At 35.8% G+C, this 14,684-nt stretch overlaps 1 protein-coding gene across 1 annotated transcript in view; it reads right to left on the bottom strand.

Annotated features, from left to right (window-relative positions):
* Positions 1–14,684, bottom strand: part of LOC148944632 (pre-mRNA splicing factor cwf19l1-like) — a 75,517-nt gene that overhangs the window by 21,812 nt on the left and 39,021 nt on the right. The window contains exons 6-7 of the mRNA XM_089100550.1: positions 9,114–9,298; positions 8,042–8,244 (exon numbers count right to left, since the gene is read on the bottom strand). Of these exons, the coding sequence (XP_088956676.1) occupies positions 8,042–8,244; positions 9,114–9,298 (388 nt within the window). The remainder of the gene's footprint in view (positions 1–8,041; positions 8,245–9,113; positions 9,299–14,684) is intronic.

Here is a 14,684-nt window from a genome sequence, read left to right as displayed (position 1 = left end):
ATAAGATTAATTAATTTAATTAGTGTAATTGGTAGAATCAGGGTAGTACAATAATAAGTGTCTGATCTCAGTCCCAGACAAAAAAACGATTGAAATAATACCAAGTATCGTCAAACGCTAGATGGCGCTGATGGTCTTTTTTGTAGATACTAGGGCTAGTTTCCACTCTAACTTACCTGTACTCTTTGGGACAGTATTTCTACTACATTTTTGGTTCGAGTGAGATATGATCTATCTCCACGGCAGGGATGCCAATCCACGAAAATATGAGGGGAAGGAGGATTTTTTTTTTTTAAGGGAAAATACAAAAAAAAATACATTTCAAAACCTAGGAAGAGAAGTTTTGCTTGTTTTCATTTTTTACAACGAAAATACCTAAAAAAAGTGTTTTTCAAAATCTGAGGGGAGGAAGGGTAAAAAAATTAGGCGGCTATCCCCTCCCTAAATAGTGCCCCTACCCCCAATGGAACCCTTTGACAAGAGCGGGGGAATTTAGAGATCAAATCTTGTAGTTATGGCATTTAGAAATAATAATAGAAATGATAGAAATCTGCTAAAAATAAGAGAAAATAAACCAAAGCTGTCAGCTAGTGTGTCAATTCGACATTATAAGCTTTGGTGTCTCAAATTAGTACTACTACTATGAGACATTAGATGACAGTGAAGACATGATCGATAAAATTAATAGAATTAATATAGAATTAAAGAATTAAACCTTTTCTGACACAAAAGAAATTCTGCGATAGATAGAAACTAACATTTAAAACTCGATTAGTATAGGCCGGTAGAATCATTTGGTGGTAGAAAAGATGAAACCAAGTTCTATGAACAGTGCCCAACTGGTATTCTATCAGACGCAGTTAGGGGGTAATGAGAAGTTTATTGAAGCCATATATGACAACCAAAGTGCTTATATTAGCAGAGCTCCATATGCCGGTTAAAACATAATAAGAAACTTCAGGCAAATTCTAACCTATACACTAGCAATGTCATAATTAGTATTCTAGCTTATATTACACCATATCATTGCTGCAACACAACCACCTTCAAAAGCGCTCACATGGCACAAATGCACTCCATCTGGAAAAGTCACCTCAAAGCTGCTGTTTCAGCTTTGGCACCCTAAAGCACTGCTTTCACGTGGAATTCGAAAGACACATTTAACTAATAGAATCTAAGCGATATCCCTTCAAACCAATCTACGGATTAACAACGATTCTTGACTACAATGGTCCTTGAACCGGCCATTTGGCACCTGGGATCAAACCCTGAGCCTCGTGTTGTCAAACAGAGATCAAATTCACTGAGCTATCACAGGCTAAAGCAGTGACGTCAATTCACAAGAATTCAAAGGGGAAGGGGCAAAATCTACGGGGACGCAATTTTATTGTTCTTTCAATTTTATTGAGCTATGGACTCTTTATAGCTTTTTTATAGATTTATTCGAAGTTGAAATTCTTGGACGGAATATTGTTTCTATAAAGACCTTAATAACCATACTTACGATCTATATTGCTACAAAATACAAGACACGCCCTTTCGTTTGGGCCGAAATAGTTCTGTGATGGTCTATAACTATTATTTCCTTAATTATTCTATTCAGTAATGATTTTTTGTAGTGAATGATTTATTAATGATTTTATTTGTATTAAAACAATCGCAATTTTTTACTTGAAGCCATACGCCATTTACAAGGCACATGGTATAGGCCATTCAGGCCACATCCATATAAAAAGAAATAACAGAACAGCCAAGAGAGATAGTTAAAACGAGAAATCATCAAAAAAGAATTCCTAGTTCGAAAACACAGCTCTATTGAAAATTGAAACAGCTCTATTCAACTAACATTATCAAAGGTTCTTTCTTTACCTTCATTTTATATGGCAGCAGCAAATCGAAGAAGGCTCTCTTTGGAGTATTCCCAATGGAGAATGTAGGTATGTATCCCTGGTGATATTCCCGGCTGTTGTGAGCAGAAACAATTGTTAGTCAAATTATGACTAACATTCTTTTTGTCACTTGTTTTTCGTTATCTTCACGCATTGGTGGTTGTGCCATCATAGACAATTTTTATGCAGTGTGAATATCAGTACAAATGCACAATTTACAAAAAAAACCATACATTAAACAATGCTAAAGATGACCATTCGTCGCTGTTACGTCTAGAAGCCGTATCTGACATTTACAAATTTCTGAAATAATTGCCAATAACCGTTTGCTAAGCTGCTTTCAAAGAGATAAGAAGCAGTGTAGACCTGCTTTCAAAGGGACCTAAACTACTTTGATGACAATTTTTTCGTACTGTTTACTCTTCATGTATGTAAGTGATAACAGAAAGTGCTTATTGATAGCAAATTATAGTTATTCTAATTATTATTATTCTAATTATTATTATTCTAATTCAAGTTATAATTATTCTAATCACATACGCAACGATTTATTTTCTGAGGGACTATGTTTCGAGGGGGAGGGGGTACAAGCCGATAAAAGCCAGAATAGGTATACTGTATACCAAATATAGGAAAATAGAGGATAAACGTTACAATTGGGTGAGATTACCATCGTACTTTAAAATAATAAGCTCTGTTACCTCTTGCTAGGGTAGTGGAAGCAGCTGTGCCTCTCAAATAAAGATTTTCAGGTTTCTTCCCGCGCGGTGCAAGGAGTTTTTTATCTAATAGACTTCATTCTAAGTAGTATAATTGTTTTTAGTTTTAAACTTTAATTATAATTGTCTTAATGCATAATATGGTAATACGAGTTCAAAGAGTAACTAATAGTTAAAAGAGTGATTTTCTGCCCTTTGGAAGTTTAAAGACCGTATAAGACATTTTAAAATGATTGCCAATTGCCTAAATAATTGCCAAAAACCCGTTTGCTGAGCAGTATTCAAAGGGAGCAGGGAAATATATATTCAATCATACTTTTATTTCCGATCTATATTATCCTGCTGATCCTTCTCTTGAGAAGAACTTGGCAAAAAATTTTTGGCTGCAACCACAAATGTGTGAAAATAACTTTTTGGTGTAATAGCGACGAGTTAACTCATTTTCCATGAAACTGATGGTAACACCAATGTTAGAAACCCTGGAATTCCCGAATTTTTGTGTAATTAACTCCCTGTGTAACTGTTGAAACAATGTCCAATATATTTTGTCTAAATTTTTGTTTTAGAACATCTTAAGTTTTATAACATCTGGAACATCTTAAGATAAGAGTGAATTTTATTTCAATATTAAAACCAGTGAAAGCTCGCTTAAGATGTTCCAGGATTTTTTTGGAAAGCTTATTTTCACATATTACACGAGGAGGATGTTTACATAGAATTGCACATTTTTTATTCGATCTGCTCAGGAAAGCGCAAATGGTTTTACAAAACCAAATATACACATACAAGATAAGACCTCTAAAGCCTGGTGAATTCTATTTCAGAACCAAAGCCATTAAAATTTCGCTTACAATTTTTCATACGATTTCTAGAAAACTTATTTTCACATTTCACAGGAGGATGGTGCAAACATTTATCATTAGATTACAAGGAAACGTGGTCATTTTAGTCTTTAAGCTAGGTATGCTCTAATCAAACACATACGCTACGATTTACTTTCTGAGGGACTATGTTTCGAGGCGGAGGGGGTACAAGCCGATAAAATCAAGAATAGGTAAATTGTATGCCAAATATAGGAAAATAGAGGATAAACATTACTATTGGGTGAGAGGGGGCCAGGGGCTCAAAGTCAACCTGCTGACGAATAAAACATATACATTTAAGAAACAACATATAACGTCATACTGAATAAAAACTGATGACGAGAGAATGCATAGAACTCCATGATGAAAATATGACGTCATCCTGATAACAGGCGGAAAGACGGATACACTGAGCAAATATGATGTCATATAAAAGTAACTGTATAGATCGACGCAGTGCCTCGACAACAATTAGTAGTGAATAGGCTCACAAAGAATCAAGTTGTAAATAAAATAGTAATGGAAGACTTTGCTTTTAAGAATTTTATTGAAAGCGTTTCAAATGACAAATTTAGTCACCGACTTTTTAGAGCAATTTGTGGTACCAGATTTCCAAGTGATAGAGAAGAAAAGCAAGAAAAAGATTTATTTATGGAAAAAATTAATAACAAAGAAGCGTTCGCAGAGAGTTGGTATAACATGCCTAACGGTGCTCAGTGTTCAACGAGAAGTGATTCTGAGATCCCCGCAGTTCCTAGGAGTTCAAGTAAGAAAGTTAGTTTGCCAGAAAAAACTAATGCTGATAATTTTGCTACAGAGGCCACATGTACAGTTGCTGCAGTTCCTGAAAGCTCAAATTCCCTAGGACAAGCCAGAAGGGATGCTGATTCGTCAGGTGAAGCTAATGCAGGACATCTAAGCTATTGGTGCGAAGCTAATATTGATCGGGATGACTTGCCTAAGATCGATGATTTGCATATGAACCCTAAATTTGATGATTTTCAAGTCTGTACAGATGAAACCTTGAATAAAAGGAAGCCTGGCATTGAGGCCTGTCTACACACCGATGTGAAGACAAAACTGGATATACTTAGAACGTCTATTGGCTCCAAAGACTCGGGTGAAAAGATCCAAACATTGCACAACTCTACCTGTATTGATCATTTACCCACCGAAACTGAGAAGAAGCGGGATTTGCTTAAACGCTCAACACCTATCGGGTTTAACAATTTTGGACAGTTTGCTATGAGCCAAGAGGGTGTAACGAACACACGTAAACTTAATGTAAAACAAAGACTTTTCAACCCTAACTTTGTCAGCATAAAAGCAAGAGCTGGCCCATATTTGAACAACTATAATTATGGAATGACATGTAAGTTAAAACAGAATCATGCACCATTCAGTCAGCGGAAAGGCCAATGGCCCTACCCCAAGCCCTATCCATTGCTGAATTACAACCAAAACGAACTCTTTGAACAATTCCCCATAGGAGTTGTCCAAAGAGAAAGACCAGGAAACCAGTTTGAAAGTAGATGGTGCATCTATGGGCCAAATTGTTACATTGATGGCTGCATGCATCTACATTAGTCTTCTACATTGCATCAGAAACGCTAGTTTATCATCATAGCATATTGTTTTTCATCAGCAAGATATGGGATAAAAAATCCAGTTATTCTTTTAGTTTTTTTTTTTCTATGAACAGCCTCTATTTAGGCAATGTCATTACAAGGAATTTAGCTCATTAATAAAATTTCCAATAAAGTGTTTAAACAAAAAAAAAGTGTTGATATGTTCTGTAATACCTTTAAGTCTAGGACAAATATCATTTAGTTTTTGACAAAAGAGTATAGAAAATTGATCAGACACGAATTTTCGGTGCTATCACTTGAGTTTAATCAAGGATTCAACAATAGCTGCGACCTAGGAAAGAGTGCACCAAGGCCCGTAGCAACCAAACGTTTAAAATACGTTTCGTGAACATACTGTGTTGTGACAAACACATGCTATTAAAAGATGATCCGAGAGTAAAAGCCATGCTGAGCACGTTCCATGAGTCTGGGGAGCTCACGGTTAAACAAATTCCCCCGAAACATGTGAATTTCTGATGTCACGTGAGGCAGAAAACACCAGGTCCTACTACAAGTAAGTTTATAAAACTGACTGATAAGGTCTCTGCGATGGAGAAGAAAGAGTTCCTGTCATAAGGGACTAAACTCCTGTCATAAGCACTAAATCCAGAATAGGTAGGAACTAAGAACTAGGCTGATACTTGTGCTTTATTATCGTCTCTTCACGATCCAGTCTATTTGGGAAACGGGAGCGTAAAGATGTCAAAATCTCTATTCATTAGCCTGTTCTAATTACTTAAAAGTTAAAAAAATAGGAAAACAAGACGACATTTTTGGGATCAAGTCTGTCTTTCTGTACAAGATTGTGTCTTTTTTTAATCCATTTCATTAATGTTTTGTTTTACAATTATTGAATTTTTGCACTTTTTACCTATTTTGCACAATTTTTATTATTATTATTACTTTAGCATTATTAGTGTTGTTATTCTGGTATTTATTATATTTTGGCTATTATTAATAATTTTCTTATTATTATAACATTATCTCTATTTATATTATTATTTGAATTTTTTTTATTTGCACAATTTTTGATCGTTTTCCTTGTTTGTTAGTTACTTTCTGGGATGAGGAATTAAACTTATTGCTAGAGGATTCTATTTGTTGGATATTTTTATTATTTAATTTTTTTGACCAGTTTTTCTCTTTAAAAAAAGAAAATTTTGTCGGGAGTTGGGGTATATGAAGACTGGAAGTGATCGGTAGTAGAATTATCGATCTTAGCATTCAGTAAGAAACTGAATAGAAAATTATAGAGGAAAATGAGAGGGAAACCTTGGGATTGAGCCTGTCTTTCTGCACAAGAATGTGCTTTATTAGATCAAGATTGTGCTTTATTGTGCTATATTGGAGTGCTTTATTTCATTGGCGTTGGCAATTTTTTTTTCCCACGCTAGTACTAGTTTCCACTCCACGAACATTTATATTATCAATATGAATTATTATTTGTTATTATAGTACTAAATTATTTTTTACGCTACTACTACTACTAACAACTCACCGCAGCACCAAGCCGCCTGAGGCGAACACAGCTACGCACGCTCCTTCTCCACCCCAATATATTCAAAGTCTCCTTCTTTACGCCCTCCCAAGAACTTTCCATTTCCCTTAAATCTTTCCTCACATCCTCCCACCCCATTCGGAGATGACCAAGTTTTCGGTTGGCCGATAAGGACAATCTTCGGTAATTCGTCATCCTTAATCCGCAGAACGTGCATAATATTAAATTATTATTAAATTCTCGAATTTCGCACCCTACTAGTTTTAATAGTTTGTATTCAGGGTTGAGGAGCTGAATTTATTGCTAGAGGCGTTAACCTTAAAAAAAAGTTGTCTGGAGTTGGGGTACAGGGAGTGTCAGGGACCGGTAGCAGAACAATCAATCATAGCACACGTTATGAAACTGAATGAAAAATTTTAGATGAAAATAAACCTTTAAAAAGCCAAAATAGATAAATATACAAAATACAAATAAAAAAAACGGGAAAAATATTATGTCACGATATTAAAATACGGCGATCTTTTCTCGAAGGACACAAGGCACCCCAAAAAAGGACAAGCTTAAATCAGCAAATAGAGGTGGACATATTACAAAGAAACTCAGGTTTTCAGATAATTAGAAACGAAAAACCCTCCCAAATCCATTACCAGTTAAAATAATACTTCTATGCAGAAAAGGATTCCAGCAATAAAAATAATGAACCAGTCCGAAGTATATTCTTAAAACCAACTTTTAAAAATGGGTAAAGGGTTGAGGTTCAGAAAAATAGGCTTGGCATGGAGCAGGAAGAGGATGTGCGCATGTCAGGGCAGCTAAGGATTAAGTATTGCACTTCTTGTATATTTTTAGCCTTCTAGAGCGAGGGCTGCTTACACCCTTCTCTGAGGGCAGTTTTAAGCCGGGAACTACATCACCTGAGTTAAAGCTATTTAGTATTATTGGACGAGATGAGAACAAAGGCTTCCGAGATAATATTGCTGTAGGTTTGACAGTTAATAAACCTCTTAGATTAAAAACTGACCAAACTAAAACCAAAACAAAGCCTAACAGAAATGAGCTCACATGCTCTACGATGCTTTGACAATTAATTTGTTAATGACAATTAAATAAACAGGTTTGAGCTTACATATTCTCCAATACTTTGACAGTTAATCTGTCAATGACAGCTAATTAAACAGATTTGACAGTTGATAAAACTTTTTGATTAAAAAATGACCAAACTAAAACCAAATTAAAAACTAACAAAAATGAGCTAACATGCTCTCCAGTGCTTTTAAAGTCAATTTGTTAATGACAGTTAAATAAACAGATTTGAGCTTACCGATACTTTGACAGTTAATCTGTTCATGACAGCTAATTAAACAGATTTGACAGTTGATAAAACTCTTTGATTAAAAACTGACCAAACTAAAACTAAATTTAAAACTACTAGAAATGAGCTTACATGCTCTCCAATGCTTATAATTAGATGCTTATCAACATCAGGGCTAGAGAGACAGAACCAGCAAGGCGAAGGTGGACCAGACGGTCTATTTTCTTCATACTTTCTCTTCTTTTTCTGTCGGCCAGCTTCTTCTGGTTGATAGTTAGTATCGTAGAAAAACTGATTTAGTTCAGGCTTTGTAGGTAGTCCGACGTTGACGATTTCTATAAATATATGACAACTTTAACAATAATTTACCATATTTATTTGTAGTTTCGTATTTTGTCATATTTGTTAAAAGTTTAAAAATATTTATTCTATTTGCAGTTCCGCTTTACATCCCCAGCTCTTTGCGCTAAAGTTAGACTTTTTCCCCCAAATCATATGACCCGTTGAATTTTAATAAGAAGTGTTTTAGAAGCACTACAAAACCGCAGCGTAAAGAGCAGGACTTTAAGAAGGGGGCAGTAACCCTCATATACCAATCAATGCATGTTCGTTTTGAGCTTTTATATCACCCTATATTTTCACTTGAAAAGTTTTTTCTTTCTTTTATTCATTCTCCATAAAAAGCTAATTCTTTTGATTTGTTCGTTGTTGCCGAAACCCATGTTCTTCAGTCTCGGTTACTATTAGCACGAGTCACTCTTTACTTACAGTTCATTACCACGAACTGTTTTATGCATAAGAAATAAAACCAGCTATTTCATTTTAAATTTCGATGGAACAGAGTTCCTAGAAACAAATTTCCATGGAAATTCACTGAGACCACCCATATTACAGGGTTAGTTCAACATTGAAGGGAGATAAGAAATTAATCTCTACTCCTCCCCTTCCACAACTTCTTCTATATTTACCTAAAGTCTCACAGAGAGCCATAATTCACTCGGAGGTCATTAACTGCTTTTCACTGTTTAGTAGTACTTATAATTACCACAAGCTTTTTTATGTATTTACTCTTTTGTGTTTTTTTTTGTATTAATTTTTTTTATGTACTTTTTTGTGCTTGTAATTTTTCCGATCCAAGTCCCGGGTACAGTCGTACTTATATAGACGAAATTTTGGCCATAAATTAGGGTACATTCATACTTACTTTCATCATTTATGTAGGGTGATTCTGTTGCATCAGTTGGTTGTTCTACTAACGTTGAATTATCCATTTTGCACATAGGGGTCAAATTAAATGCATACAACCATTTTTGAGACTTGTTGCCAACTTTAGCCACACCAATAAAACGAGTCACGTGCTTCTGAGATTCGGCTAGCACCCTATGATTCCTAAAATAAAAATTTGCAATAAAAAAATCGTGCTCCATAAGAAAACCATAAGAGAATGACTCCATCGACTATGGCTCCAAATGACTCCTTCGACTCCATAAGAAAATGACTCGACCCCACACAGTATACCAATCACTAGCGGCTAAGGAGATTCGTGTATTTTCTTCCGATGGATATTGACACAGACAAAATGTATATAATAAAGATGTCCATCTCGCATATTCTGCAATTTTAAAAAAGGGATCAAGTATTAGGCGTGACTTGAAGATATTCATGATTATTATAATGTGAGTTGGAAGACAGTCTTGCAATATTTACTAAACAGTCCGTTTATTCAAATGATCAGTTCATAATTATTTTGGACAATATTTACTAAATTATCAGAGGACTATAACTGATAAGTTCAAGCATCAAGCAAATTGATGGTTATTTCACAAGTTATTTTTAATTACCTTTAATTTCTTTCGTAAAAATCGATTGTTCAGAATGAGCTTACTTTTAACAAGCAATGTTCATAACAAATTTATGGAAGAAAATAGAGACAAACGAGCACAAGCACAAAATTTACCAAAAAATTGCTCAGTTTGACATCTGTATTATATACCTCATGTCTGTGAGTAACAACCATATACCTAGAATCACTGTTGTCAAATAGCCCACAAGATGGCTAGAGAAAATCGAGGCGTCTCGGATTAGGCTGAGATCAGATTATAAAGAAAGAAATTGAAATCTTGAGAGGTAGGTAGTCTCTCAAGATTGGTATAATTTCTTGGACTACAACCGTGACTGATGCTTGGGACTTGTGTCTATGGGTGAAGCTTTAAATAGGGTGAAATGGAGGAGGAGTGTCCACCAGTGTGTCGGCCTCTTGTGTCTTAATGCTGCAGTGACTCCCTGGTATCAGAAGTAGTAAAGATATTATGAAATTTGGACAATAGTGAACACAGAACTCAACCACCATAAATTGACCACCAAACAACTCAACCACCGTCAACTCAACAACCACACAACTCAACTACCTTAAATTCAACCACCAAAGAATTATAGCACCCTGCACCAAACTACCTTAGATTCAACCACCAAACAACTCAACCATCATCAACTCAACAACCACAGAACTCAACTACCTTAAATTCAACCACCAAATAACTATAGCACCCTGCACCCAACTACCTTAGATTCAACCACCAAACAACTCAACCATCATCAGCTCAACAACCACAAAAATCAACTGCCTTAAATTCAGCCACCAAAGAACTATAGCACCCTGCACCCAACTACCTTGGATTCAACCAGCAAACAACTCAACCACCATCAGCTCAACAACCACACAACTCAACTACCTTAAATTCAACCACCAGAGAACTATAGCACCCTGCACCCAACTACCTTAGATTCAACCACCAAACAACTCAACCATCATCAACTCAACCACCAAATAACTCAGATCTGTTTCAATACATACCTGTTGATCAATCACCAAAGCCTGGTGAAAATTCACACTTTGGTGATCCGATCAGTGTGAGAGCTTCTCAAACAAAGTTCAACATTAAATAAACATCAACCACTTCCTCTGTGTCGACTAGAAATCTTTTAGGGGAACAGCTTCAAATTAAAAACGAGGACGTACTTGTTAAAATGCCTGCAAAGAGTGCCTAAAAGGAGCCCATTCGCCGAGGAAGGCGAAAAAACGATTATTACCTTCGAGAACCCCTGTTGATGGCCCTTGAAATCCCAGATTTGTATCAAGATCTTGCCCTTTGGGATTCCAGGCAAAATATTTTTAAAAGAATTTTGGCTGTGGACCCCAGAGATATGGTTGCAGTATCTTGAGGGATTAAAACTACTTTTAGGTGATGGAATATTCAAGGTTGTGCCCCGGCTTTTTTTTTCAGCTATATACAACACATGCAAAGGTTGGTGATTCATATTCACCTTGCATTCACTTTATTTTGCCTGATAAGGCAGAAATCACATATCAAGGCATGTTACAAGCACTTAAAGACTTGGTGCCAAGAGCCAATCCCACTAGAATTCTGGCAGATTCTGAAAAAGCTGCTATAATTGCTTTTCAAGCTGAGTTTCCAAATTCTATGTTATCAGGTTGTTTCTTCCAATTTTCACAGTCTATCATAAGAAAAGTTCAATCGCTGGGCCTCAAACAAGAGTTCGAAAATGACCTTAGAAAATTCCAAAATATAAAATACTTGCTCAACGACTTTCAAGAGACGTTCAAACATACCCTAAGGAAGAAAACAAAATGGGATACCTGAAAGCAATTGCTCCTATGCAAGGGTGAAAAGATGCTTTGAATGGGAGAATACCCACATAGACTTGTATTTCATTCACTTTTTGCAGATTTTCCCCCATGAAGAATATTGTTGAGCTTAAAAATATATCACTCTGTTCTTCCAGTGTTTGCGTGCCCCCCAGTGCTTCTGGTCAGATCGAAGCTTGAATAAATTTAAAAGATAAAAACATGTACAGTTGTTAAGGATTTTATAAAAAAAATAGCGGAAAAGTAAATACGAATTATCCAAACACATTTACGTTTCTGGAGTCAAGTTTTTCTCTCTTTGAGTACCGTTTTGCTCTTCAGAAAATTGGCGCCAATTGTAATGTTTCGTTTTTTGCTCCTTTTTTAAAACAATATATTAAAAAATCCTTCATGAGACAAAAATTGAAATAAATCTAAATTATGTGGTGGTTGAGATGATGGCGGTTGAACTATTCGGTGATTGAGTTGTTTGGTGATTGAATTTAAGGAAGTTGAGTTAAGTGCCAGTTGAGTTGTTTGGTGGTCGAGTTGATTATGGTTAAGTTATTTGGAGGTTGAATTTAAGGTAGTTGAGTTATTTGATAGTTGAGTTGAGCTGTTTGGTGGTCGAGTTATGGTGGTTGAGTTATGTGGGAACCTTGGACAATATTTACCTAGCAATTTTAACATGGCTGTAATGGCCAAGAATCATATGCAATATGATGATGAATTGGATTCAAAATTTGAGAAAACAACCCATTAATCTGAATTCTACTGTCACTTTTCAGCGCTAAATTGGTACAATGGCAAACTAGTAAAAAAAAAAAAATTAAAAAAAAAAAAATACCCGTAAATTGAAAATACCCGTAAATTATCATGTTTTACTAAACGTGATAATTCTTTTTGGTAAATTTTTTTTTACAGCTATTCGCAATGAAATTTCGTAATGAAACACACATTTGTTGTCACTGTTACCAGATGTCAGCCCAAAAACTCAATAAAAAAGCCAGATCAAAACTCAGCTCAATATCGAGTTTGGGCACACTCAAGTATAAAGTATAAATACTTTCGGTGAAACTAATTCAGTTTCCGTATTCTCAATTTCTTACGCAAATTGTTTTTAACACTTATTGTTTTATCTATCTTACAGCACAGTTATCGTAACTAGCAAAAATTTCTACATAACCACTTTAGTAAAATGGTACACAGAGCTCCCGCAGGATTGCTAGAGCTTTTTGTTGCAATGTGTTGTTTTGCATTAAGACATTCAAAGATATTAGCACTGCAAATAGTGTAGGAGGAGGAGGCATTTGCACTTACAAGAAAATTACTATTAATACAACTAACAACTCACCGCAGCACCCAAGTCACCTGAGGCCGACACAGCTCCGCACGCTCCTCATCCATCCTAATCTATTCAAAGCCTCCTTCTTTACACCCTCCCAGAAAGTTGCCATTTCCCTTAAATTCTTCTTTACGACTTCCCCAACCGCGGACGACCTGCTTTCCTTTTAGCTCTAGACGGTTGGCTGAAAAGGACAATCTTTGGCAATCTATCATCCTTTATCCGCAGAACATACCCTAGCCATCTCAACCTTTCTCTCAATACAGCCTTAGAAAGTGGGATTGAACCACACATTTTGTACAGCCTACTGTTTGAAATTCGGTCAGTCATCCGGGTACCCAAAACAATTTCTCTGGAAAACATCTAGAAAATCTTGGTCCGTTTTTCGGAGTGCCCATGCTTTGGAACCATACTTGACCACTATCATCACTGTAGCTTCCAATATTCAAATTTTGGTTGGAAAACTTATCTTCCTATTCTTCCGAATTGTTTTCAACTGCCAAAAATAACAAGGAGATTTAATTAACGTAAACAATTTATCAACTGACGGGGCATCATTATTTGTTCATTCTGGTGATAGTTGCGCTTAACCACTTGACGTTTAGTGATTTATTTTCTGGCAGAAAAATTTTAATTCACACAAAATTGATGATAAACGGTAAACGACCGATCAAAATACTGCCCGACTCAACACTTGATGCGCGATTATATATAGCTACAGATGCGCTTTAACACCTTCTTCCAATTATGTCCAACAATCAGTTTAGCGAAAGAAATTATCTTAATTTGGCGCAAGCACTTTTGCAACATTTTCTGCTCTATTCCATTAGTTGGTTGTTTACTAAATGTCTGATGTTCCTTTTAAACCAGTGGCCGGTAATTATTACCGGTGCTGATTTTAAAGCTTGATTGGCAAATAAATAGGTAATCAATCCTCTTTACCTTTGGAGCAATCCCTTTATTTTTCGTCTTGTGCTTCTTTCACTTTTTTAAAGTTGCATGGCCAGCTTCCTGCTGCCCTATATATTAACATATCTTGTATTTACGGACAATCGAATTTATCATTTCTGCATTTCCAACAACTTACAGATTCCTCGCACTCTTATCAATCGGTCTGACTTTAACCCTCTGATAGCTTGCAACATGCTATGGAACCAGTCCCAGAGTCCGCAGGGACTGCCACTCGTTTAGTATCTTCAAAAAGTATGTTAGATAATTTCTAGTTAATAATCAAGTCTTCTTCTCGGTTTTCCTTAGAGTTGATGTCTCTGGATTGGGTTGAATATCTAACTGAGTTTGTGAAATCATGTACTACTTCCCTGCCTAGCTTGTGATTTTGGCGATTGTTAAAGTGGGCGACTGGATAATGGATTTTGTTGGTTTGTTTGTTTTTTGTTGTGTGTTTCTTTCCCCTGTTTCTTCCTGGCCATGAAGCCTCACGGGGGAGATTGTGTTACAGATGATTTTAGTTGAAAATTTATTGATAAATAAAAGAGCTCAGAACTCAGTAAAATGCCCACAGACGAGATTTCATCCCGCTGAATTTGTGTATTTTTCAAACCTGTTAATGACAAAAAGAAATATGATAATAAAAAAAAACTTGATGGAGAAAAGTATGACTTGGATATGTCGAGATTTTGTTTCGCCAATAAGTTTAAATAGAAGAAGAAGAAGAATTTGTTGGGAAACTATGAAAGGATGAAGACGCCTCAAAAACCACAGCAAAAGGTATATAATACAGGGCCAAGTAATAGGGGTGACTTAACACTTTTTGTGACGATAAG

Source organism: Artemia sp. Qi Xiang Cuo, chromosome 14, assembly GCF_049724085.1.
Source record: "Artemia sp. Qi Xiang Cuo chromosome 14, ASM4972408v1, whole genome shotgun sequence".
Lineage (NCBI taxonomy): Eukaryota > Metazoa > Arthropoda > Branchiopoda > Anostraca > Artemiidae > Artemia > Artemia sp. Qi Xiang Cuo.
Note: the sequence above shows the minus strand (reverse complement) of the source record. Positions and strands in the feature narration are given on the sequence as shown.